Here is a 22,210-nt window from a genome sequence, read left to right as displayed (position 1 = left end):
CAACAGGGGAGGGGGGAAATAAAAATAACCATGGAGCCCAAACTTTATTTAGGAGGTACTTCAGTTTAGTTATGAAGAGAGTGATGAAGAATGACTATATCCTAACATTCATGATGAATCCATCCTGTGACCATCATCCTGAAAACAAGCCTTTCCCACTATGCATTTCCCAGCCTGTGAGAAGGGCTTTGGATTGATCCCAACCATCAGAAAGCAAGCCAAGCTGTTCTTTCAAAGTGCTACTTCAAACAGTATTGGAGAAGTATGAGTCTTTTCCTGCTATTTACAGCAAAGATCTGAAATTCATAACTGAGAACATTCCATGGCCAAGGCCAAGATATTAAGGGCATGACAATAACGCTGGAGCACACATGTCTAGGGCAGTGACAGACATGTCTGCAAAAGTTCAGAGACTTTGCTCCCATATGGATCAGAACTGAACTAGAAATGCTGAACCAAACAGCAATGTTCTGCTGATTCTTGCCTACAAAAAATATACTCTTTAGGAGTTAAAAGTGTTTCCAGTTAATAACTTATCCACCAAGACCAGGACCTCAAAAGATCTTCAAGGACACAGTACATAAATGAAAAACTGGATCTCAAGCACGTGAAAAATAATTGTTTCACTTGAATCACTCCCCTTTGGAATTCTACCTACTGCATTTTTAAAATACCTCTTTAGATAAGAGCATTTTCATATCCATATTATTGTCCTCTCCATAAAAGAAAAATGGAAAGATGCAACCACTTTCCTCTCATTGCCAAGACTGATACTCACTTTTCTTGCATTCTTATAGGCCCAAACCTAGATTATGTATTTTTTTTAAAACACACATTTATGTTGAAAAATGCTGCACAGATGAGGTGACTCATTGCAGACCTAGAGTGGTGCATTGTTCCATCAAAATTCTTTACCTTGTGCTTATATAAGGCCTCCCACAGACATCTGGAGTCACTGGAGATTGAGAGAAGGAAACGTGACAATATGAAGAATATGGGCAGCAACCATTGTCTCCCTTTATGAACATTTATGTTTGTTGGACAGTATCCAGATGTGTCCTGTGTGCTACTGGTGGTGTCCAGTTCCTTTCGGGAGCTGCAATCTTCACAGGAGTAGCCTGAAAATAACCTGAAAGATACTTAATGTAGATATTATGAAATTGTGGTATGTTATATGCTTCAACACAAAGCATTTGCTTTTGGCTCTGCTCATACTTCAGGTTTTCTCAAGCAAAGCTGTTCCCAGCAGCAAAGCACAGACTGCCCACAAAGCAACACTGACTCACTAGCAAAGGTCAAGGTCTTGGTGTCTTTGGTGATTCCAAATGTCCCACACCTAAGAAGTACAAACTGACTCCATCCACCCATCTTCTTCATTTGTTCAGCTCAATTCTGTTGCTGCTCATGGTCTTGTGCTAGGCTGAGACTGACCTGCTACAGTAGCTTGAACTAGAAACAACAGATTCTTGATACGACAAAAATATCACTTCAAGTAAAGCAATTGGATCAGGCAGCTATAATGTATGGGAGAGATTAAAAAAAAGGCAATTAACTGAAAAAGGGTAATTTCAGGCTTTTTCTCACTATGAAGCAACATCGGGAAAAACCCCCACCTTTCACTTGATGGTACATACAGGTGATTTTTTGGTTAAATTTCCTTAATCTTTCTGTGTTCTATTAAATGAGAAAAAACCCTGATAAAACCCTTCATATCCCCATGCTGAAGAGACCATACCTCCTTACATAATTCAGTCACAAATTATCAGCTAGCCAGATGGACTGTATCTTTATCTCCATTGATGAGGACTGTATCTTTACAGTTCCTTACAGATGTATCTTTACTGTATCCTTACAGTTAGTTGTAGAGTTAGTTGTACTTGTGCTGGGCATTGTAAATCCAAGCTATCAACAGCCTTACTGCAGTGACAAAAGCAAGGCATTTAAGACAAAGTTAATGCAATCATTAATGATTTCACATTAATGTAATCATTAATGATTTCACTGAAGGTTTAATCTCAGATGTTAAAAATATGTTAAAATAGCAAAATACATATATATTTATTTCTGCTCTTCGACCTTCTCAATCCAACTAAAAAATTTGCCTTTGCAAAGGAATACACATTTATCTTCACTACTATAAACTTCAATTAATTGTTTTCATACTTTCAGAAACTGAATACAAAAAAAAATCCAAAACAAAAAACAAGTTTCATCACTCCTGTCTTCCTTTTAATTTAAAAATCTTAGGTATTCTTCCCACATGGAATAATTTATTTCTCTTTTTTACCTTAGAAAGAGTGCCTTTCCCCATGTGTTTGTTGTGAAAGATTAAACAGATGAGGGTAACTGGCTCCTCTGGGGTAAGAGGGGAGCTTTCCTTAAAAGCTTCCACAAACACTCAAACTCAAAACCTGTTAGCCATAATGAAATAAAGTTGCTCTTTCACATCTAATTTTTTTTACTATTATTCAAAAATGAAGTCTGATCTGTTGAAAATCTTGTTTAAAAATACAGTGTTAAGTAGGCATATGCTTCAGTTTCAAATCCAAGTGGAACAGGTGCAAAATGTAAAAGCTTTTAAAATATATCCTCTCCCACTTCATAGTAAGCATACCTTTTTCTTTAAGAGGGATATTTCACACATCAACAGTCTCAGACCTAAAATAATGCTCCTTTGCAGTATTTCACTTCTAAAAGATCAATATTCTTTTTTAAAAAAAGAATTTGATAAAATAAATGGGTGGTTTGAAAAAGCATGAAGCACTGCAATACTGGAAAGAGGAGTGGAGAACAGCCCTGAACAGATCTGGAATTGAAGGCCACGTTCTATTCCCTGTACATTGTGTTCCAGTGTCTCTCCAGAGCAAACAAATTCCCAGACTGATCCGTGCTAAGAGTGAACTCTGCTGCCTCTTGCATATGAGATGCCACATTTCTGCCCACTGCATTTCTAGGTGATCTGAACTTCATCACTCCGTGCCTTCCCTTCCCTCTGTGGCTTTTTATTAGCAGATATTCAAACACCATGTGAAAACCTGTAAGGAAAAGTTGTGTCGCTCCAATAAAAACATACAAATAAATATTCACATATTTTACTGATCTAACACAAAACGTTCTCTAAAAAGAGAAGGAATCAAAATAGTGTCAGGTAACAGGATTACCTAAGGACGCATTAAATCTCTTTTTCCACAAAATAATTAAGTTTCTTCATTAAAACCAGACAGTATTTCAGTTCTACAAAACAAGCCGATAGATATGTTCTTTTACTTCCAATAGACATTTAATTAGGACAGATAAAAGATTTTTGAGATATTTTGTTGCAACAATAGCAACCCATTTCAAGTAAAGAATTAAAATTAAGATTTTATTTCTGGTCATTTACATGACTGAAATACCAATTAAAAACTGATTAATTCTTAAGCTTCATAAATTCAGTTTTTTAAAACCTTTATTTTCTCTACTTACATTAATTTTAAGAAGTTTTACTTAGAGGGTGTAATATATTTATACTGAAAATATTTTAATTTTTTTACTTCAATTTTTTTCTAAGAATAGAAGGAAGGTGCCATTATTGTTTTGCTTCAGAAGCCAGTCCCTACCATTAGAAAAGACTTGGCATGGCCATTCACACGCACACTAAAGTGCTCAGGTGCAGTATCAAACAGACCAGTGAAGAATATACAAAACACCATTGTGTATAATACTGTGACAGTTTTTCAATATATTCACATACAGTAATCTCTGAGTACCTGAAAGGAAACCGGCCATAAATCCTAAAGAACCTTGTCTATAAAATTGAGCAACCCATCAATATACTGTATCTCTTCTAAAAATACCCGTATTTTACAATAATATACAAGGTATCTGCTTGCAAACACAGAAGTAGCCATAAATAAAACTTTATTCTTTCTTTTCATTTACAAGCTACCAAGTACCATGTATTTACACAGCACTGGACACTTAAAGTAGTTGCAGTCACAAAATGATCCAGACAGCTGTTGATAAAGTAAAGGATCTTAAGATAAAAGCAAAGTAATACTGTAACAGATAAATGGCAAAAAAGCAGTTTTGCCATAATGATCAGACTTGCATGTTGCATCAATTCTGGTTGAAACGACTGAGCGCCATGCGATTCTCAGCTTTAATCGTTTGCAGTCTGGCTAAAGTTTGTACAGTCATTTCTCTTTTGCAGTTATTAAAATAAAAAAGTTAAAAACTATAGCAGCAACAAGCAAACCCTGTGACAGGAAGGCAAGGTTTAAGAACTAAAAAAGTTTATACAATGTGCTTAGGAAGGTCTGCAGGATTTATCTTCCATCGGCTGGAGTTCGACTGAGTGACAACATGATTCGGGCGTATCTTTCACACAGTTCATGTGTGGAGAAGGAGGGTAACTTTGGCGGGTCATTGAAACCTTTAATCTCTGTAGAACAATCTAGCAGTTTTGGCAGGAAATCTGTCAGTTTTTCTTGCAAGTTGGCTGCAAATCAAACCAGAAAAACAAACATAAGCATTTATGTCCATGTGTCAAATTGTCCTTTTGCTGCCCCATATTGACTTTTTTTTTTTAATTAGTGGGTAAGAGTTTCACTTGGAACAATTCAGATCCTTTAGACCTACCAAGCAATAACTAGGACATACCAATTGCTAGTAAGATGTTGATATAAATTCCCCTTTAGATAGTCTAACACCACAAACTTTTTCCCACTCAAAAAGTGTGTTTCCTTTACAGCCTGATACCCCAGTGCAATATATGGAAAAAATTTTTATTTAAATGTGTACAGAATTATTCAAAAGTCACGGTAGCTAAAAAAACATTACCAAGGCACAAAAGGTGCAGGTTTAATTCCAGATATTGAAAACATTACACTTATAAAAAAGGTGCACAAGGTCCTTTTACCTTAAAAATAAATTACTTACGTTCCATTTCTTGTCCAAGATAGGAACACCAACGGTTTCTCATATCTTCCACAGCAACAATATCTTTCTCTTCCATTTCATCCACCAGTAGTAATGGCAAACATGGGACAATAAGCTCATTCATTATGATCAGGCCATTATTTACTTCCTGATCGTCTCCCGATTCAAACAGTGCTGCAGCATGTTCGTTTAATTTCTTCAGAAACCACCACAAAAAAGGAAAACCTTTAAGTACACAGCATTTCACAGTCTACCATGCATCATTATCAGTTTGTTTTAAAGCACAGTCTTCCTACAGAATTACCTGGCAGTTTGTATTAACCACAGCTGTATTTTAACATTTACTCCATGATACATATGCTGCACTAATCCACTAGAACTTGTGCTGTTCCTCAAGCCACTTCACTGCATACCTGACAACTCCAATTTTGCAGCTGTTTTGTTAAGACTAAGATTCTATGACCGGGTTTTGTTTTTTCACTATTGTTAAAAGTGACATAACAAGGAAAAAATTCCTTGTTTCAGGCATGGCATCATTGCTGATGCCTTTGCCAATATTTGTCTCCCCGTCAAGCCATGGCAGCAGCACGAGTCTGCTCACCAGCACTGCTGGTGCAGAGTTTGCTCACAACCACTGCTCCCACCTAGCCCAGACATGACCACAGTGAGCCCATTAAAATCATAAAGAAAATGATTGGCTATTCACGAAAAATGTGGGGAATAATGTTTTCTTTTTTTAATTTTCTTTTTTTTTCCTCCTACAGCCTCAGTATTAAATCACTAATGCAGGAAGGTTTGATGTTTGTTGTACATGATAACAACACTTTTTTATTAATTCATTTTATTAGAGCTAGTCAGCAAACTCAACATTTTGAGACATATAGTTCCCCCTTCACTTACTAGCAAACACTCCCGTCTGTAGTGAGATATCAGCTCTTCGTCGTGCCCTCTGTAGGGGCCTTTGGACAAGAGTTCTTTGTTATTCTGGTAAGCATAGATAAGGTAGAGCAAGGCTTCCATGTAACTGAAGTGAAGAAACAAAAGCATTAGGTGCAACATCCACATGCCACGTGCTTCAAGGTTAACGACTGTGTTCTTCCAAGGACAGGTAACTCCACTTGCTGGATGGCTAGTCCACCCCTTCCCACCAATCTCTTATTTTTTTTTTTTAACCATACAATTTTCGTCTTTTACACACACTAGAACAAATTTTTTATTATTAGGTTACATCATTATATACAATGTCTGAATCCCACTGAAACTCACTGAAATCAACGGGTATCATTTCACTCACTTCAAAAACAACTTTAGATTGGCCTTGAGTATCTATGAAAACTTAATTTTTCCCGACTGTCACATTGGGTTTCAGTTTCCATTCCCATGAATATCTTGATAGCATTCTACACGTCAGCATAAATAAGATTCAAAGCTGTCACCTTATTCCTAAAACAAAAACTGTGAATTTTTAAGCTTTACTAATTGAAAGTTCTCCCAAGTTACTTGAAACTTAATGTGATGGAAGAAGCCATCACAGCATTTTAACAGCAGAAGTGCTGTCAGGCTGTTGATATTTCTGTCTTTAATCTGAATGCAAAAGATAAATGCAAGACTAATTGGTAGAGAAGGAGTAAGAGAGCACCCAAGAACCTATCAGTTAGTAATTGACAGAGATCCCTTCACGCACAGATGAACAATCTCCCCTCATGCTGCTGCACATCATCTCCTGCAAACACCCGAAATGGTTAATTCTCCAATTTACAAAAACCCAGTTATGACAGACAAGCACTGAAAACAGTTCTGGTAGCTACCTTAAAAACAGTTTGATATCTCATTTTTACTCAAATAATTAAAAAAAAAAATCTAGGAAAAGAAATTTCCTAAGGGAGTGGTTAAAGGAACATGAAATTGTGCACTCACTTATGATGAGAGTATAAGCTCATGTGTCAAGGTGCAACTACCAAAACCAACTACCAAGCTACTGAGAAAGGCTAAAAATTATGTGCACACACAGAGCATATCTGAATACAAGTCAAGAGTTTTCTGAAGTAAATAACTCAAGACCTAAGGTAATACATCCCAATGAGACAATATAAAAATAAGGGAAAGGGCTACCTGAAGTCTATTTTTCCTAGCCATGAAAACTCTTCATACCACTGGTCACCAGTAAAACTGACCAGACAGCTATAAATTTAATGTAGGAGGAAAGGGGGAGAAAAGATGATTACAAGAACTGAAACTGCTGGTTATAAAGCCAGAGAAGGTGGACTTCCTCTCATTCTTAGTTCAGTTATTTGTGAAACTGCAGATTGAAGCTACAGTCTCAATAGCTCTTGCTGATGCAAATTAAAACTCAGTGGTGGTTGTGGCCTTATTTCCAGTCACCCTCTTCTTGCTCCTTCCCACACCTATGTGTGACCCTTTCCTGAAACAACTGTGGTGCCATTTAACACCAAGGTAAGTTATTTTACATTATCGTGACTGTATATCCAAGCTCAGACTCCTTATATATCTTGGGTCTGAGGAATGGGACTACAGTAAAATTAACAAACAGATCCACAGACTCGCAGAGCGGCCTGGCTTGAAGGTCATTTGGTTCCAACCTCTGCACCATGGGCAGGGGGACACCTTCCACTAGCCTAGGTTGCACAAAGCCCCATCCAACCTGGCCTTGAATGCTCCCAGGAATGGGACAGCCACAGCTTTGGCAGGCATGCTGGGAGCCCAGAGCTGGATGCAGCCCTGCAGGTGGGGTCTCAGCAGAGCGGGGCAGAGGGGCAGAATCCCCTCCCTGCCCTGCTGCCCACGGGGCTTTGGATGAACCCAGGACATGGCTGCCTTTCTGCCTTCTCACAGCTGAACTGCACGTAAGTTCAGGCGTGTTCAGCCTAAACCTAAAATCACTAAAACTGCTCACAAAATTCTGGAGCTCACTAGGTTGAGGCTTTGGAAAAGACACAGAAAGCACAGAATGGCAAAATTTTAGTACTGCTTTGAAAAAGGCGTTTCAGTAAAAACTGAAAAGCTGTACTGGCTTTGCAAGAAACTTAAAAGGCAACTGGTAAAGCATACAGTTTGTTCACTTTTAACTTGCTGCCACAAGAGTGAGCTGCAGGCAAAACTCTTACCAAGGCTCATTAGCTGCCTGGGCTTATCTCAGCCAGAGCAGGTTACTACCTCACACTAAAGTCAGAGATCTGCCTAAAAGACTCCTTAATTCTCCACCTGCATTGGAAAGTGGACCTTGTCATCCATCATGAGGGATGACAAGTGTCCCCTGAAAGTAGGCATGAAAAAGATACACCAAACTACTTTAATGTTGATTTCTGTGTTTTGTTCAACACATTACAATTAAAGAAATAAATACTGCTTGAATAAAGGTTGAATTTTGGCTCCATCGAGGCATCAAGTGCTGCTTGGTTATCACTTAGTGTTATTGAAGCTAAGAAAAGTTTGTCAACAGAGAAGTGGGTTTACAGGGGAAAAAAGCCTCAAAACAGTCCTACTAATGAAGATCATGTTTCCATTATGAAAATCTATTCTTTTATGAATATTTTTGATATTATGTTTTTATGATTTTTTTAAATGTTAAATGAACTGTCAGGGATCACCAGTTTAGTCTTGTTTCCAGCAGAAGGATGGTACCATTGCTCTCTCAAATGTGCAAGGTGGGAATCTCTGTAAATCTCTGAAACCTTTGGGAAGCTGAAATACAGGTATGTATTTGCACAAGATGCCTTTGGAGCAGGTCACTGGATAGCCAGATCTCATTCATCCACTAACTATACTTTAGTCCTACTATCTTTGTATCAGAAACGTGATGAAGCACTTCTGAAATTGTACCTTCTATTTCTGACCCATATTAGAGTGTATTATCACATTGGTGATAATAGGCTTGTTTTCTAAATTATGAAGGTGCTTTCTAACAAACACCAAGTTATTGTAAATAGTGGAGAATGTTGTTTAGCACATAGCAGAAACCTGGGCTTCTCTCTCTCCTCCATGGCATAAACAGAATATGTTATGGCAAGAAGGAATTTAATGAAAACATTGGTATTTTACAATTGAAGGTGGCACTCTGGAGTCCCAGTGCCAAAGAACTTGAAGATGTTTAACCCTGCCTGTAATATTAGAGAGTGCATGAAAGGGTTCCTATAAACCACACCAATGCCTGTGACATTTTTGCCTCTTTAAGGAATGAAGCAACACCAGACATCAAATGAGCCAGGGAAACTTCTGACTAACCTTAGTACACAAATTTTTAAAGACCAATAGTGTAGTATATTTCAATTTAGATTATTAGCAAATGTACTATTTATTACATGGTGGTAACCCAAAGACAACCCAAGATTCTGGGCTCATTGTTAGCCAGTATAAAAAGATGTATCATGTTACAAAGGCAATGCTGTGTCTTTTGCAATCAATTTTCTTGTATTGTTTGGGGCCTTTTTTGGGAAGATCTAAGATGAGAAATATGGAGCAATTTACTACTCAATGAAGATACAAAGAATTAAATTTGACTCCCGCTACAAATTTCTCTACCTATCGTTTTATACACAAATTCTTGTAATGATTGGGGGCTTTTTTTGGGAAGATCTAAGATGAGAAATATGGAGCAATTTACTACTCAATGAAGATACAAAGAATTAAATTTGACTCCCGCTACAAATTTCTCTACCTATCGTTTTATACACAAAAAATCAGTGACTGACTACTTTATACTGTAATCACCATTCTTGTTGCATTTGTAGATCAGAATAAATATGAGCTGTTCTGAATTAAATATATAAATGTCACCCATTTTATACAGCCACAATTTCTGACTTGCTTCAAAAAGAGAAGGGAATGATTCACCATAGAGTTAAGGACAATCAGCTGCAACTATGACAGCTATGCATGACAGTTTTTCTCAAATATGTTCTGTTTTCCTGACCTTTAAAGCCCACCATAGGTGGAGTTTTGGCTCAGACTAATGCAGAACTGCTTCAGTGGGAAGACACAGCCAAAAAGCAGGAAAGACACACACTTGACTAACTGTGTCTTGCTGATGAAAGCACATAAATGTATGTGCACAGGTGGTGCCAGAAAAGGTGGATTTTCATGGCTAAGTGACACCCAGAGCACTTAAGAATGGAAGAGAAGGAAGACTATGTGGAAGGTGCTCTGAAAAGAACCCATGACTTGATAAGAGATGGAAATTAAGAATAGGAAGATTCAAGACTGAAGACAATAGTGGACTGAACAAATGCTTATCTGAAATGAAGAATATATTATACACTTCTTAATTTAGAAAACAGCTTTACTTATCAATTATTACATTTTGCCTTCACATTGTTTACCTATATTTGAGTTCTATATTACCACTTACCTCTTTTTTTGGAAAAACTCCAATCCTACCATGAGAAACATGGTTGTTTCCCTGAAATGTCTATAGTCTTGATGCCATCTCTGCATGTAAGAAAGGGTAAATAGAACTTCATCCACAAAAATGAAATATAATTTTTTTAAACACAAACCCCCCTCCAGTTAAATTTAGTGTCCAACAGTCACCAGATAAGTACTAAGGACGCCAGTAGGCTTCCATATGAGGAAAGTCCACCAGAATTCTCTCTCAATAAAAAGAAAATTCTTGAATGTCTTAAACATTTCTAGATGAGATTATTCTTACAGAACCTGTTACCATTTGAAAGGAACACAAAGCATCTTTGGAGAACCACAGTTAAAATTATACAAGATCTTTTTTTTTCTTCCCTACATTACTCAGGAAGTGTTGGGAAGCTTTTTCATATGCCAGATATTAAGCTTAATTTTCAATACAAGAATGACATAGAAAAAGCCTTAACACTTTACATGGGAAGTGCTAAAAAAACCCAAATGCAACTCTCATGAGATGCTGGTGCTGAAGCAGAACATTTGTCTTACTGCATCACCATTTATACCAAGTGATTCCTGGTTCACTTTACAGGTAAATGCTCCAGGTGAGAAAGGCACTTTCTCTATAGAGGGTTAAGTGCTGACTTTCAATTGTGCATTAAAGATAAAACAGGGGACAGCACACCATAAGACACAGATACTAGCAGATTCAACAGAAATAGCTTGAGAAAGCATCCATAAAATGACAACTCACTATACCAGACTGACACAATCTATGGAGAAACCCACAACTACCTATTGCAGGAGCTAAAAAAGGGGCACTTTTCTGCAGAGGAACAGGAGATAGCTCTAAGAGTAGGAAGTGAGGCTAAGTCTAGAATTGTTTGTTCTTTCTGTGCAGCATCTTTCATGAAGTGGTAAAACACTGAGCCCTGCACGGCCAAGAAAATGCAACTAAAATGCCACTCTGAGGCATTTTATCAGTGACTAGGGAGGCACACTATAATGCAGTAGCATCTACTGTAGGTCCTACACCTGGTAATGAGAAGTGGAAATTAAAATATTTTTCACTGGATTTGTCAGAGAGATTATTCCCATTACCCTCCTGATCAAGTTGTTTGGATCTATCAATACAAAAGGAGGTATAGGTGGTGCACTGGAATCTGCCCAAAACATAAATACCCACTGTTAAGAGGTCTTACTGAACAGTATTACTCAGACTTGAAACTGATGCTGGAAAATCAGCTAAAGGCTTAGCTTTAAATGTGAGATGAATTATTTTAGCAGCTATTAGTCACGATTATTTAATGTCCAATATTCACTCTCACTTTCCCTCCAAGTTTTTCTAAACAACACAGGAGGAAAAATTAAATGCATAAGCTGGTTATGCATGGTCTCAGCAAAGAAAATAATCTGCTGCTCATAAGAAAATGGGAATAGCTGCAGAGATAGCTGGAGGAGAAGCACAAATGGGACTGTGCCTGCTATGCAGCTCTCAAGACGAGCAAGGCTGGGCACAGACCACTCTCCTCCTTCCTTTCCAGCTGCCTAGAAAAAGCCATGTGGCTCATGTGGTGATAAATTACAAAATATTGTTAGTGACGTCAAGACTCGTGAACAAAGTAAGGATTCCAACCTGACAATTATTAATGGCTCAAACACTGGAATTACAGATGTAAAAAAAACCAACTTTAGCTCAAGAGCAGCCTTTAGACAAATAATGGCTTTAAATAAATAGCCAATTTTAACTTCTCATTCTGAGACAAGAAGAAATTTGTGAAGACAAAATTCAGCTTTACTGATAACTATTTCACATTACAAGTTAATTTAAAGCATAAGAAATACTGACCTCATATTCCTCCATGTTTACTTCATCTGGCTTTATCATTTCAAGTTTGGCTTGAGCAACCTTCATTATGTTACGGCACCTTACCAAAAAAAAAAAAATTACTGGAAATTCACAGAGGGTATTATCCTTACAAAGACAGGAGCTTGAAACAGTATGAGCTACAGCCTTATGCAAACCAATATGAAAATGCCTCGGAAAATGTACATTTTATTATGCATGGTATAATCAGCAGGAGAGACCACACTTTTGAAGTATGTGTGATGGAGGCCTGTGCTATTTAAAGGATTATTTCTTTTATTTCACTGAATTGCTACATTGCTTAGTCTTTAATTTTAAATTTCAGACAGTTTGAAACTCCCTGAAAATTACTTTGCAGAAGTTTAGAAGATTATTCCCTACACAGAAATCAGGCTGTTTCTAACTTTTAATTTACCTATTTATATAAGTAGATGAAATTTTGAGTGGAAGGGAGACTCCTGCTCTCAAGTCAGTCAGCCACCCAGTTGGAAAGGCTTTGGTCTCTACTACTGGCTTTCAGGGCAGTGAGAAAACACAGTGAAAGAAGGTACAGAAAAGTAGGTGCAAAATTATGACCAACACTGAGCATTTCTACTTATTTTCAATGAGTAGAAACTCAACTTCTTAATTAGACTTTTAACAGGGATTTTTACAAAGATGATTTGTTTTACAAAGTAAGCGTGCAAGCTATTAACTAGGAGATAAAGCCAAATATGAAGGGGTGTTTCCACACCTCAGAGAACATTCATGAACACAGGAAATGAGATGTGCAGATCTTATTACCTTTCATCAAAGCTGAGATTGTGATCTCCAAACTGCTCCAGCAATGTCCTCTCAATTATCTTCTTTGGTGCCTGGTTTTGGATGAAGTAAACAATTGCATGACGCAAACGATAATCACATTCAGGTGGCGGATCTTCCTGGGCTAATTTTAGCAGACGCGTGTATTCCAATTTAATTGCCTACATAATTTTTAAAAAACAGACATTATTCCTTCTGGCTTTCAACTCAAACACTACAGACATAAGATACTTTATTTGCCACAGCATTTTGCCTATGAATTTTTTTAATAGTTCCACAGACCACCCTTCTAAGAAGTCTAAACAATGTTTTTGAAAAGAAAACAAACAAAACCACAGATAAATCATCAAGTTGGTACTTTCTCTCACCAGTTAAGCCTGACAAAATCCCAAGTAAACCTTCCCTTCAAGAGTAGTTCCAATCCTGTGCTATGTCTCCCTGAGAGATTTATTCAATCCTTAGATAGGTTACTTTAAGCCCAGGACAAGTGCAAGATTTCAGACACTTGACCTTAAGAAATTTTCTGAAGTCTCATAAGGCAAAAAAGTACCTCTAATACATGGTGAAATGCAAAGTTTAGTGAACCTGTATGATTTGGAAAATACTAAATGAGAATGAAATATGTCCTTCAATGAAAAATAAATTATACGATTTCTGAAGAAAATAATAATTCCATATGAACAGTACTGCCCTATAGGGCAGGATGCAGCCCTCCCTGAATATTTTAGAGAAATTTTAGAGACCATCAGACTCATTTACTTTTCCAGCTTTGCCAGCACATTAGGTTTTAATGAACATCATTTGGTATGTTCATTAGATTTTATTCACTGACACTATACAGCATGAACAGGAGGAACAAGAAAAAGAATTAGAAAAATGGTGACAAATGTTGACACACATTCCGTAAATTCCCTCTGAAAACAGGGAGGTTATCAGATGGTTTCCTAACACACTAGCAAAGTTTCAATACAACATATACATAAAATAAAGCACCAAAGCATGAAAAAAAAAAAAAACCCTGCTCAGTATTTCAAGTGTCTTTATGGTGTAATATCTGACATTTAACTATCAGAAATCTGGGCTCCCATCCTCTGCTAACAACACATTTTTTTTCAGGACTAAACACGAAGGGTAATAATCATACATGTTTAAACAAAGAGCATGTGGAGACCTTTAAAACTTAAGAGAATGTTCTGCATCAATACCTTTAAATACCTATGATTTGCAGTACCATTGAAAAGGATGTTTAGGACAGCATTATAAATGCCAAAAGCTATAGAGTTTCGATTATCTTATATCAGAAGTTCTACCATTAGAAAGTCAACATGGCTAACAATTAAACCTTGTTTATTGAGGAAGCAAAAATAAACTGCTTTAGACATTTAATTTTTCATATAATTACTTAGAAGTAGGAAAAATGCAACACAAACCCTGTATTTTTATAATCCTTTAAAAATAATGTGGTATTCTACGGATTCAGAAATCTTTAACAAAATGAAAAAAACACTATTTCTCTACACAAAAAAGGGACAGTAGAAAAAATTATTATATGCTTTCATTTTCTCACTAAGGATAACAAAGATCTGAAAGGAAACATTCTGCAAGGACCTGTCTATAAAGGTTAAAGAATAATTATTAAAAGAGATTACTGACCAAGAAATATCTGAATGTTAGTAATGTCTTACGCCTGAGGTCTAGAGGGTGAGTGGAACCTTGGCTGTAACAATGACCCACACCAAAGGAGTTTCACTTCAGTAACATTAAAACAAAAATATAGAATGCCCCCAGTTTTTTGAAAACACTAATTTCATCAAAAACAAATAGATGAACACAATAACAGTGCTAAAAGACATCATAGAAGCTTTTATAGTAAGTTACGGGAAAAAGTGAGATTTCATCTGATGCATCCCAAAACAATCCCACTTTATCTGCATCCATTCATACTAATGCATTCCTTCAAAAAGACCCATGTTTTACCTCTTCCAAGCTATTGCAAACACAATTCAGCAGAAAATGAGTAAGGAAAGTTTTCTACTTTATGTCAAAACATTTTCTCAAAGACATTCTGCCCCCGTGAAGCTTATATGTTTAAGGACTCAAAATTAAAGACTAAAAATCATTTCAACTGAGCATTGTTTAGATAACTTTAAAGCAATAAATAGAATTTTATTTTGAAGTAATTTTCTGTTTTAAAATTATTAAAACACCCTTCATATTAAAAAGTATAATTAGATATAATTTAACTTTCTAGTTCAAATCAAGGAGTGATTTAATCAAATGAGGATTTTTTTTCAACTTGAAAAACACTTTACATATATTCATTAACAAGTTTGGAAAAGGAAAAAAAAGGTAACCAACACTGAATCCCAAACAAACCCAGTTTCACTGAGCAGAGGCTATGGCAGGTGTCTCTCCCTTCTCTGAGAAAGGCAGAGACAGCCCTGCACACACATTATGGTTATAACCCTTCCCTAAGTACCCATGTCTAACACCCACACAGACAAACCAACCAACCAACCCATGAGGTTTCAACTTCCTTACAAAGGGGTTGCAGAACTTTTTGTTGGTGATTTTAGGGTTGTTTGTTGCTTGTATGGGGGTTTTGTGGCTTTTAGAATTTCTTTTAGAAGAAGTAAACCATAACAATTAAGAAGAAATCAGACCGCTACTCAATGACAGGCAAGAAACTTCTTTCTCCTCTCCAAATCACATTTGAGAGGATTTTATACTTTACATCATGTCAAAGCAACTCCCTTTCTAATACCCTGAAAATTCAAAAGGCCATGAGCTAAAGGTGCTCAGACGTTTGTGTATTTAAGAAAATGAACACTTTCTTAAATCTGGTGTCACAGTGAAGACTAATCAACATAAAAAGCCTGATGTCTAACTCCCAGTAATAAAATACTGCTTAAATAAGTAGTATTGGCACTCATGAAGTTACACAAAAGCAAGCAATTTAAATTTATTCAAAATCTTTTAAGGAGTACAAATCAAGAACATCTCTTTGAAATAAACAACAAATGACTAAAAGTCCCTGGTAAAAAAATCCTGATGTTCCACAGTCTAGCAGAGGCATGGGTTTTATTACTAACAGGAGGAAAAAACCCCATATACCACTATTGTGCAATCACACATCTAGGTTTCATGTTACTATTATGTTACTCACCACTATTATTAAAAAGCTAAAATGCAGAAAGGTATATGAGCTGCTGATATCAACAGGGCAAATATCTGTGTTTTTCAAGGGATAAGTATCTAAATGAGGGACTGATATAGACAAGTATGTATAAATGCTGGAAAAGATATAAACAGAAAGGGGTATAGGGAGTAGCATATCTTAGAGGAAAAGTCAGAGGAGAAAATTTGAAAATGTTAGTTGTACCTTAAAGAACCCTGCTTCTGGCCCACACCTGTCATAAACATTCCTGGCTTTACCTATAGCCATGATAATACCTTGCATGTTCGGGGTCAGCATGACCTGCCACAAGGGATTTAAGGTAGAAGTTTTGAATGATTAATATTTTAATGACCAAGTTCAATATGCCTTTAATCTCATGCAAGATGAAAAAGCAACTTAATGCATGCATACATTGATATGGCACATTTCAATACAGATCTGGTGAGCATATTCTGCAAATCAAATCATGGCATGTGTATACACAGTTTTACTGTAACAACATTAAAGGAATCTTATAAAAAAAAAAAAAAAAAAAAAAAAAATCTGTGTCAAAAAAAAGTTACATGGAACAAACTTCCCAGGAAAGGAACATGCACAGTTCAGCATTAGTACCAAGCAGAAACTGCACACTGAATAAGTACTACCCATGGCCATCAAAGGATTAAAAAAAAAAAAAGTTTCAAGTAGAAAAATCATCTAATCACACTTGAGATGTAATCCACTAAAGCCACTTGTATTTTATGCAAATTTCAAGGTCAAAATAAGAGACTCACTGCTGCAAATGCAATCAATCCCTGAAACATCTACAGACAATTTCTTAAATATCAAACACAAAACAATTAACAAACACCAAGCCAAACACAAGACATCTCTCACGGTAATTCACATCAGTTACATACAATTTGATACATCCAAGCTACTCAGAAAAGCCTTTCTCCTTTTTCATCTGTAAGCAAAGGAAAACACTGCCTCCCTGCCCAAAGTATTGCTGGTGCAGCAACAAATGATGAAGGATCTTAAACTCCCTGTGAGTCTCCCACACATAAAAACATTTTTAAAAAGTTAATACACTTATGAAATTAATAGGAAAGTTATCCTCTAGAAAGACAAAAGTAAAAACAAACGAGCAGGTCAAAATATGAGGTTAAATTGTCATTTCTTTCAAATTGGAGATTACATATCTGTGAGAAGCTAAACTCATTATGATGATGTAAATTAAACCATTTTATTCCCCACCCCATCCTCCCAGTTGTAACTGCTCACACTTCCAGGGCAGAATGACCTGAAATACGTATTTGCCTAGGGAAGCTAAAGCTCCCCAAGAATCCACGTTCAGAGCCCTGAGAATATGGGCAACACCAACTCTATTGCCAACCAAAACAAATGTGAGGTAAGTAGTGACAATGCAGGGCAGTTTGATGACCAGCAGGGTTGCTTTCTACTGGTGAAACTGGGCAGCAAAAAACAATGTCCCTCAGAAAAACAACAGGCCCCTCAATTACTCCTCAAGTAGTAGCAGGTAGATGTACCACCATGAGTCTGAATTATTTTTAAGATTTGCAAGATTCAGTTATACCAGCTGTATCAGTTTCAGGTTATTTCCATGGCTAATTTCATCCTCAATGCCTGAAAAGCTTAACCTTGGCAAATAAGAGATCAGACTTTACTGGACCGACAAGAAAGCATGAACATTAAGAACATTTCTCAGTGTCCTGTCACCTTTTAAATAATGCAGCAGTGTGCAGTCTATCACCAGCATTTTGAAGGCTACCTGGCCTAACACAAACATTCAACCTCCACAGTTGAAGAGACAGATACACCTCCAGTGTAAATAGCAGCATGCAAACCGTGCCCAATTAAGAGTTTGTAGTGCTCTCCTTCCATATTTCATGACAAACTATGACATAGTTAAAGATCACAAATCGCTAAGCATTTAGTTTTGCAGAAGTCTGTTAGGTGTCACAGTGTGCAAACATGCCAAAAATTCTCATCAGGCAGCACAAGGAAGCACCGAGGAGGAGCGGTGCACACAACTGCAATCCGAGGTACCTCATCGTCATAACCCCCCTCCTCTGACTCAATCACAAAAGTCCCTACATCGGGGATCGCCACCTCTACCACTCGCTGGGTAGGAGCTGCTTGAGCTGGGGCATTATCAGAGCTCTGCAGAAGAAAACCATTATCAGTACATGTTTGGGGAAAAAAAAAAGAATACTCATAATAAGTATCAGAAAATACAATAAAATTATAGAGAGATGCAAATTGACAGGCTGATCTAGTACAATGATGTACACCGTGGAAATTCTGAGAAAATTCAGAAACTGCATCTAGTTAGAGACTATAAGTGATATTTATATATTTTTTAAGCAGTACACTTAAAAATTAAGCTATAATTACTAAAATTATTTCATTTGTTCTTTATTCACTAATTCTGTCTTTACAGGTTAGTATACCAGTATTACAACTCTGATATCCATTACAAATCTAAGTCACTTGGCAAAGGATGAGTCTGTGAACCACCATTTTTTGTACATTTCACCCCAAAATTACTAAGTATATCATAAAATATCAGAATAGTTTAGGAAGGGGACCTCAAAGATCATCTAGTCCTAAAGATGCCACCCACTAGATCAGGTTGCTCAGGGACCCATCCAGTCTGGCCTTGAAGAAGGCCAGGTCAGGTACTTCATATCTGAAATACGTAATGATGAAGTCACACTAAAGGATGGAAACAAACTGAAAACTAACATTTCCTGATGCTCTGGGAGAGAAAAAAAAATATAAAAAGCGCCTTTTAAAGAACATTTGAAGGAGCATTACATTAAACTGGATTAATTTTTAGAAGAGTAAGTAAACAGAAAATCAGGAGAAGACTGTTCTAGTGACTAAAATTCTTTGTGTGTTAAACTAAGTTTTAAACAACAACACAGACAAATATTGGCTCCTATGGTCTATCCCTGAAAAATAGGCAGTTTGTAACATTTGCAGAGTTTAAACCTTGACTCTAAACCAAGCAATGGCAAAGTGCTATGCTACTTGTTCTGTAACTGTAACAACAGCTTCATCTTTTAACAAAGATTCCAAAAACACAGTATCTATTTATACCCAACACTGTATAAATACAAAGGAGGGCTGTGCAATCAGAAGGCAGGAAAAAGGACAAAAGGGATAAAATGAATATGTGGTGAATAATCTACGATCCTGTTACATGTGCTGATGTTGGCTTTCCTTCTTTTATAAATGGACAAACAAAAAGGGAAGTAATGGAATTTATGCCTGCATGTCTGAATGCATATGGAAGCAGAGTAATTAAAAAGCATACTGATACACTGAGAAGGAAGCACAATTGTGCCTAAGTGAAATTTGGGGATACAAAATACAGCTTTTAAATGCTAACAGAGTACCTTCAGATTAACTAGAAATTTACTTTACATTTTAAGAGCTGAAGTACATTTGTTTCTAAATAATGTTTGCATGGTTTGTTTTCTGTCTTTTGTTTCATTAAACAGATTGTGGTGTTCCCCAACCACAGTCTTGTGAAGTCCCAAGGCTGACCACTGTGCCAAGTGCCATTATCCTGAACTACAACACTTGATCCATTGAAAAAAGTCTAAGATTCTTTCACATCCCACTGGGATGGTGTCCACAAACCCTGGAAGGAGGAAAGCCTTGTGAAAGTCATTTTATCACGTGTTTTGGTATCTTCATAGCCACCTTTTCAGCTGGAGCAACACGTATTAAACAGCCTCCCACTAAGCTGTTCTGAGAACTCAAAAAAGGCCAATATGCAGCAGCCTAAGGCTTTAGTGGCAGAGTTAGATGAGTTTCCCTGTTAGCTTCAATTTCATTTTAGCAGAGGAAGTGTGCTTTCCTGCCTTCCTGACACCACAGGAGGGGTGGAAAACAGGTCAGCAGGGTGCCAACAAGCTGCCACATAATTTTAAAAGATTGTAAGGTAGCTGGGGCCAGACTGCTTCTGTTTAATGAGGATTCACACCTGATTTTAGGAGGCATTTTGCACAGATCTAAACTGTTCATATCCACAGTGGTTACTAGGGATGCCTAAGGAAGCCATACTGTACATTTATGGATCTAGTTCCAAGACAGATGCATATATCGTTTTAATGGCACGTAGTTTTGTGGCAAACACATTTGTCATTTATCTACATACTTATAGGGAAGGAAGGAAGTATTTGATGAAAGAAGAAAATGTCAAATATTAGCTTCATTAATAATCCATAAAACAGTTAATGTCCCATTCCTCTTAGTACACTTTGTACAAAGTGAAAACAAACACCCAACACTGATTTTCATAGAAATTTTAAATTAATATAGGCATCTGATGAATCACAAAAAATTATTTTTGTGAAGTTGTAAATCTGCATTAAAGCTACAGAACACTGTTGAAAAACCCCTTATTTTTGAAAGCTACATTAACTTCCACAGGTGTGTCAAAGGAACTCAATTATATTCTTACATTTCCCAGATAAAAACCTGAATGTCTAAAGCAATGTTTTTCAAGTCTTTTACATGGACTGTCAATGTTTACCCCTCAAAAATACATGGAATCACCTAACATTTTTAAAAGATGATGGGCACAAACAGCTGATTGTAATATGAACAATATGTTGTACTCCTGACAAGCACTTTAATCCCATAGAGAACACCTATCTTAGTATTTTTTTTTTTTTGCACTACACCCATTACTGTGGTACACAGTTTCTGGATGGACTTTAGTGTTGGACAGTCCTTCAAGAAAAAGCAATTGTTAGTTCAAAGTTTCCAGACTCATACCCTTTTATCAGTTTTTGTATAATTTTCACTTGCAAAATAAAAGCAAAATAAGTATTTCAAGCTTCAAAATATCCTCACCGTATCCATTATAGCTTCTGGACCTCTGTCTTCTTGTTCAGCTAAAGCTTTATTGATTGCTTGTACAGAATCTTCTTTTAAGTGCTTTGAAATATCATTTCTTGATGGCTGCTCTAAATACTCTGGTTCTCCTGCTTGAACTTAGTGACAAAAATAAGACAACAATTTTGTGTGTTAACATAAGCATGAATTTGAAATTGTTTCATTTTATTTGGATCACTGCCTCAGAGATAATTAAGCACACAGAAAATGCAGGGTAGGTCACACAATTCACAAATACAACTTTACACCAGTCTGTGTCTCATGCCATTTCAAACACTTCCCTACAAATGGATCCCTGATTTTATATGAGGAACAATAGACCTGTCCTGTCTATAGACCCATTAAGGCTCTTGAGTGAGGGGTGTTCATCAACCAATCATCAGGGATGACTGAGAACAAAGGTGAGATTCCAGCTGGAGTTTCCGTGGGATACAGACTCACCACATGGAATGACCTCCAGCCACTTGAGTGCAAGATCTATTTTTGCTTTGTAAAATAATAAACACATTATATTTTTCTGCCTTAAGGGAGATCTCGGTCTCCTCCACTTGAGAGCAATAAATTGATTAGTATAAATAGTGTCTTATATTCCTTACATGATAAAACCAAATTTTGGCAGACTACACATTCATTTTGTACTTTCCATTACTAACAGAAGAAATAGCATGAATCTCAAAGTGTTTGTGAACTCAAAACATAACAAAGATGAAGCAACTCTCTGTAGAGTTTGCAAAGCAAACAATCCCATTAAATCACTGCACTTCTTGCACTTCTTTTGCAGTCACACATAGTTATGAGAAATGTATGCTCAATCTTTAGGACTCAAATACAGCAATAAGAACATCTGGAGAGAAAATTCATCGTGTTATCTTTCACAAAATATACACAGCCTATTGCAATGGAGCAAAAGGTGAATGTTACCAAAAACCTGGCAGCTCTGGTTTATAATTAGATTGGTCCAGTGGTCCTTATTAGCTGGGTTCTAACAAGCATCAGCCTCACAGTTGCTGGTCAGAATCTTTTACACTATTTTAACACCCTAATTGCCACACAGTAATTTCTTAAGCAGGCCCTAGTCTCATTATCATTAAATCTGTTCAATGCACTGCACCAAATACATTATTCTGCTCTTCAGATCTAAATGCTATTCTAATTTAAAA

General features: G+C 36.7%; 1 protein-coding gene across 8 annotated transcripts in view; it reads right to left on the bottom strand.

Annotated features, from left to right (window-relative positions):
* Window positions 1–3,883: 3,883 nt before the first annotated feature.
* Window positions 3,884–22,210, bottom strand: part of USP25 (ubiquitin specific peptidase 25) — a 67,411-nt gene continuing 49,084 nt past the window's right edge. For 4 of the 8 annotated variants that reach the window (XM_039713180.1, XM_039713179.1, XM_039713184.1 and 1 more), the window contains 9 exons: window positions 21,009–21,148; window positions 18,186–18,299; window positions 16,341–16,436; window positions 12,941–13,119; window positions 12,140–12,218; window positions 10,286–10,365; window positions 5,821–5,944; window positions 4,921–5,116; window positions 4,245–4,480 (listed from right to left, as the gene is read on the bottom strand). In XM_039713180.1, coding sequence (XP_039569114.1) covers window positions 4,308–4,480; window positions 4,921–5,116; window positions 5,821–5,944; window positions 10,286–10,365; window positions 12,140–12,218; window positions 12,941–13,119; window positions 16,341–16,436; window positions 18,186–18,299; window positions 21,009–21,148 — 1,181 coding nt within the window. In that variant the 3' untranslated portion in view covers window positions 4,245–4,307. Of the gene's footprint in view, window positions 4,481–4,920; window positions 5,117–5,820; window positions 5,945–10,285; window positions 10,366–12,139; window positions 12,219–12,940; window positions 13,120–16,340; window positions 16,437–18,185; window positions 18,300–21,008; window positions 21,149–22,210 lie in introns of all 8 variants that reach the window. The other 4 variants (XM_039713182.1, XM_039713183.1, XM_039713177.1 and 1 more) reach the window with 3 other exon arrangements.

Source organism: Passer montanus, unplaced genomic scaffold (assembly GCF_014805655.1).
Source record: "Passer montanus isolate IOZ18808 unplaced genomic scaffold, ASM1480565v1 scaffold28, whole genome shotgun sequence".
Classification (NCBI taxonomy): Eukaryota; Metazoa; Chordata; class Aves; order Passeriformes; family Passeridae; genus Passer; species Passer montanus.
Note: the sequence above shows the minus strand (reverse complement) of the source record. Positions and strands in the feature narration are given on the sequence as shown.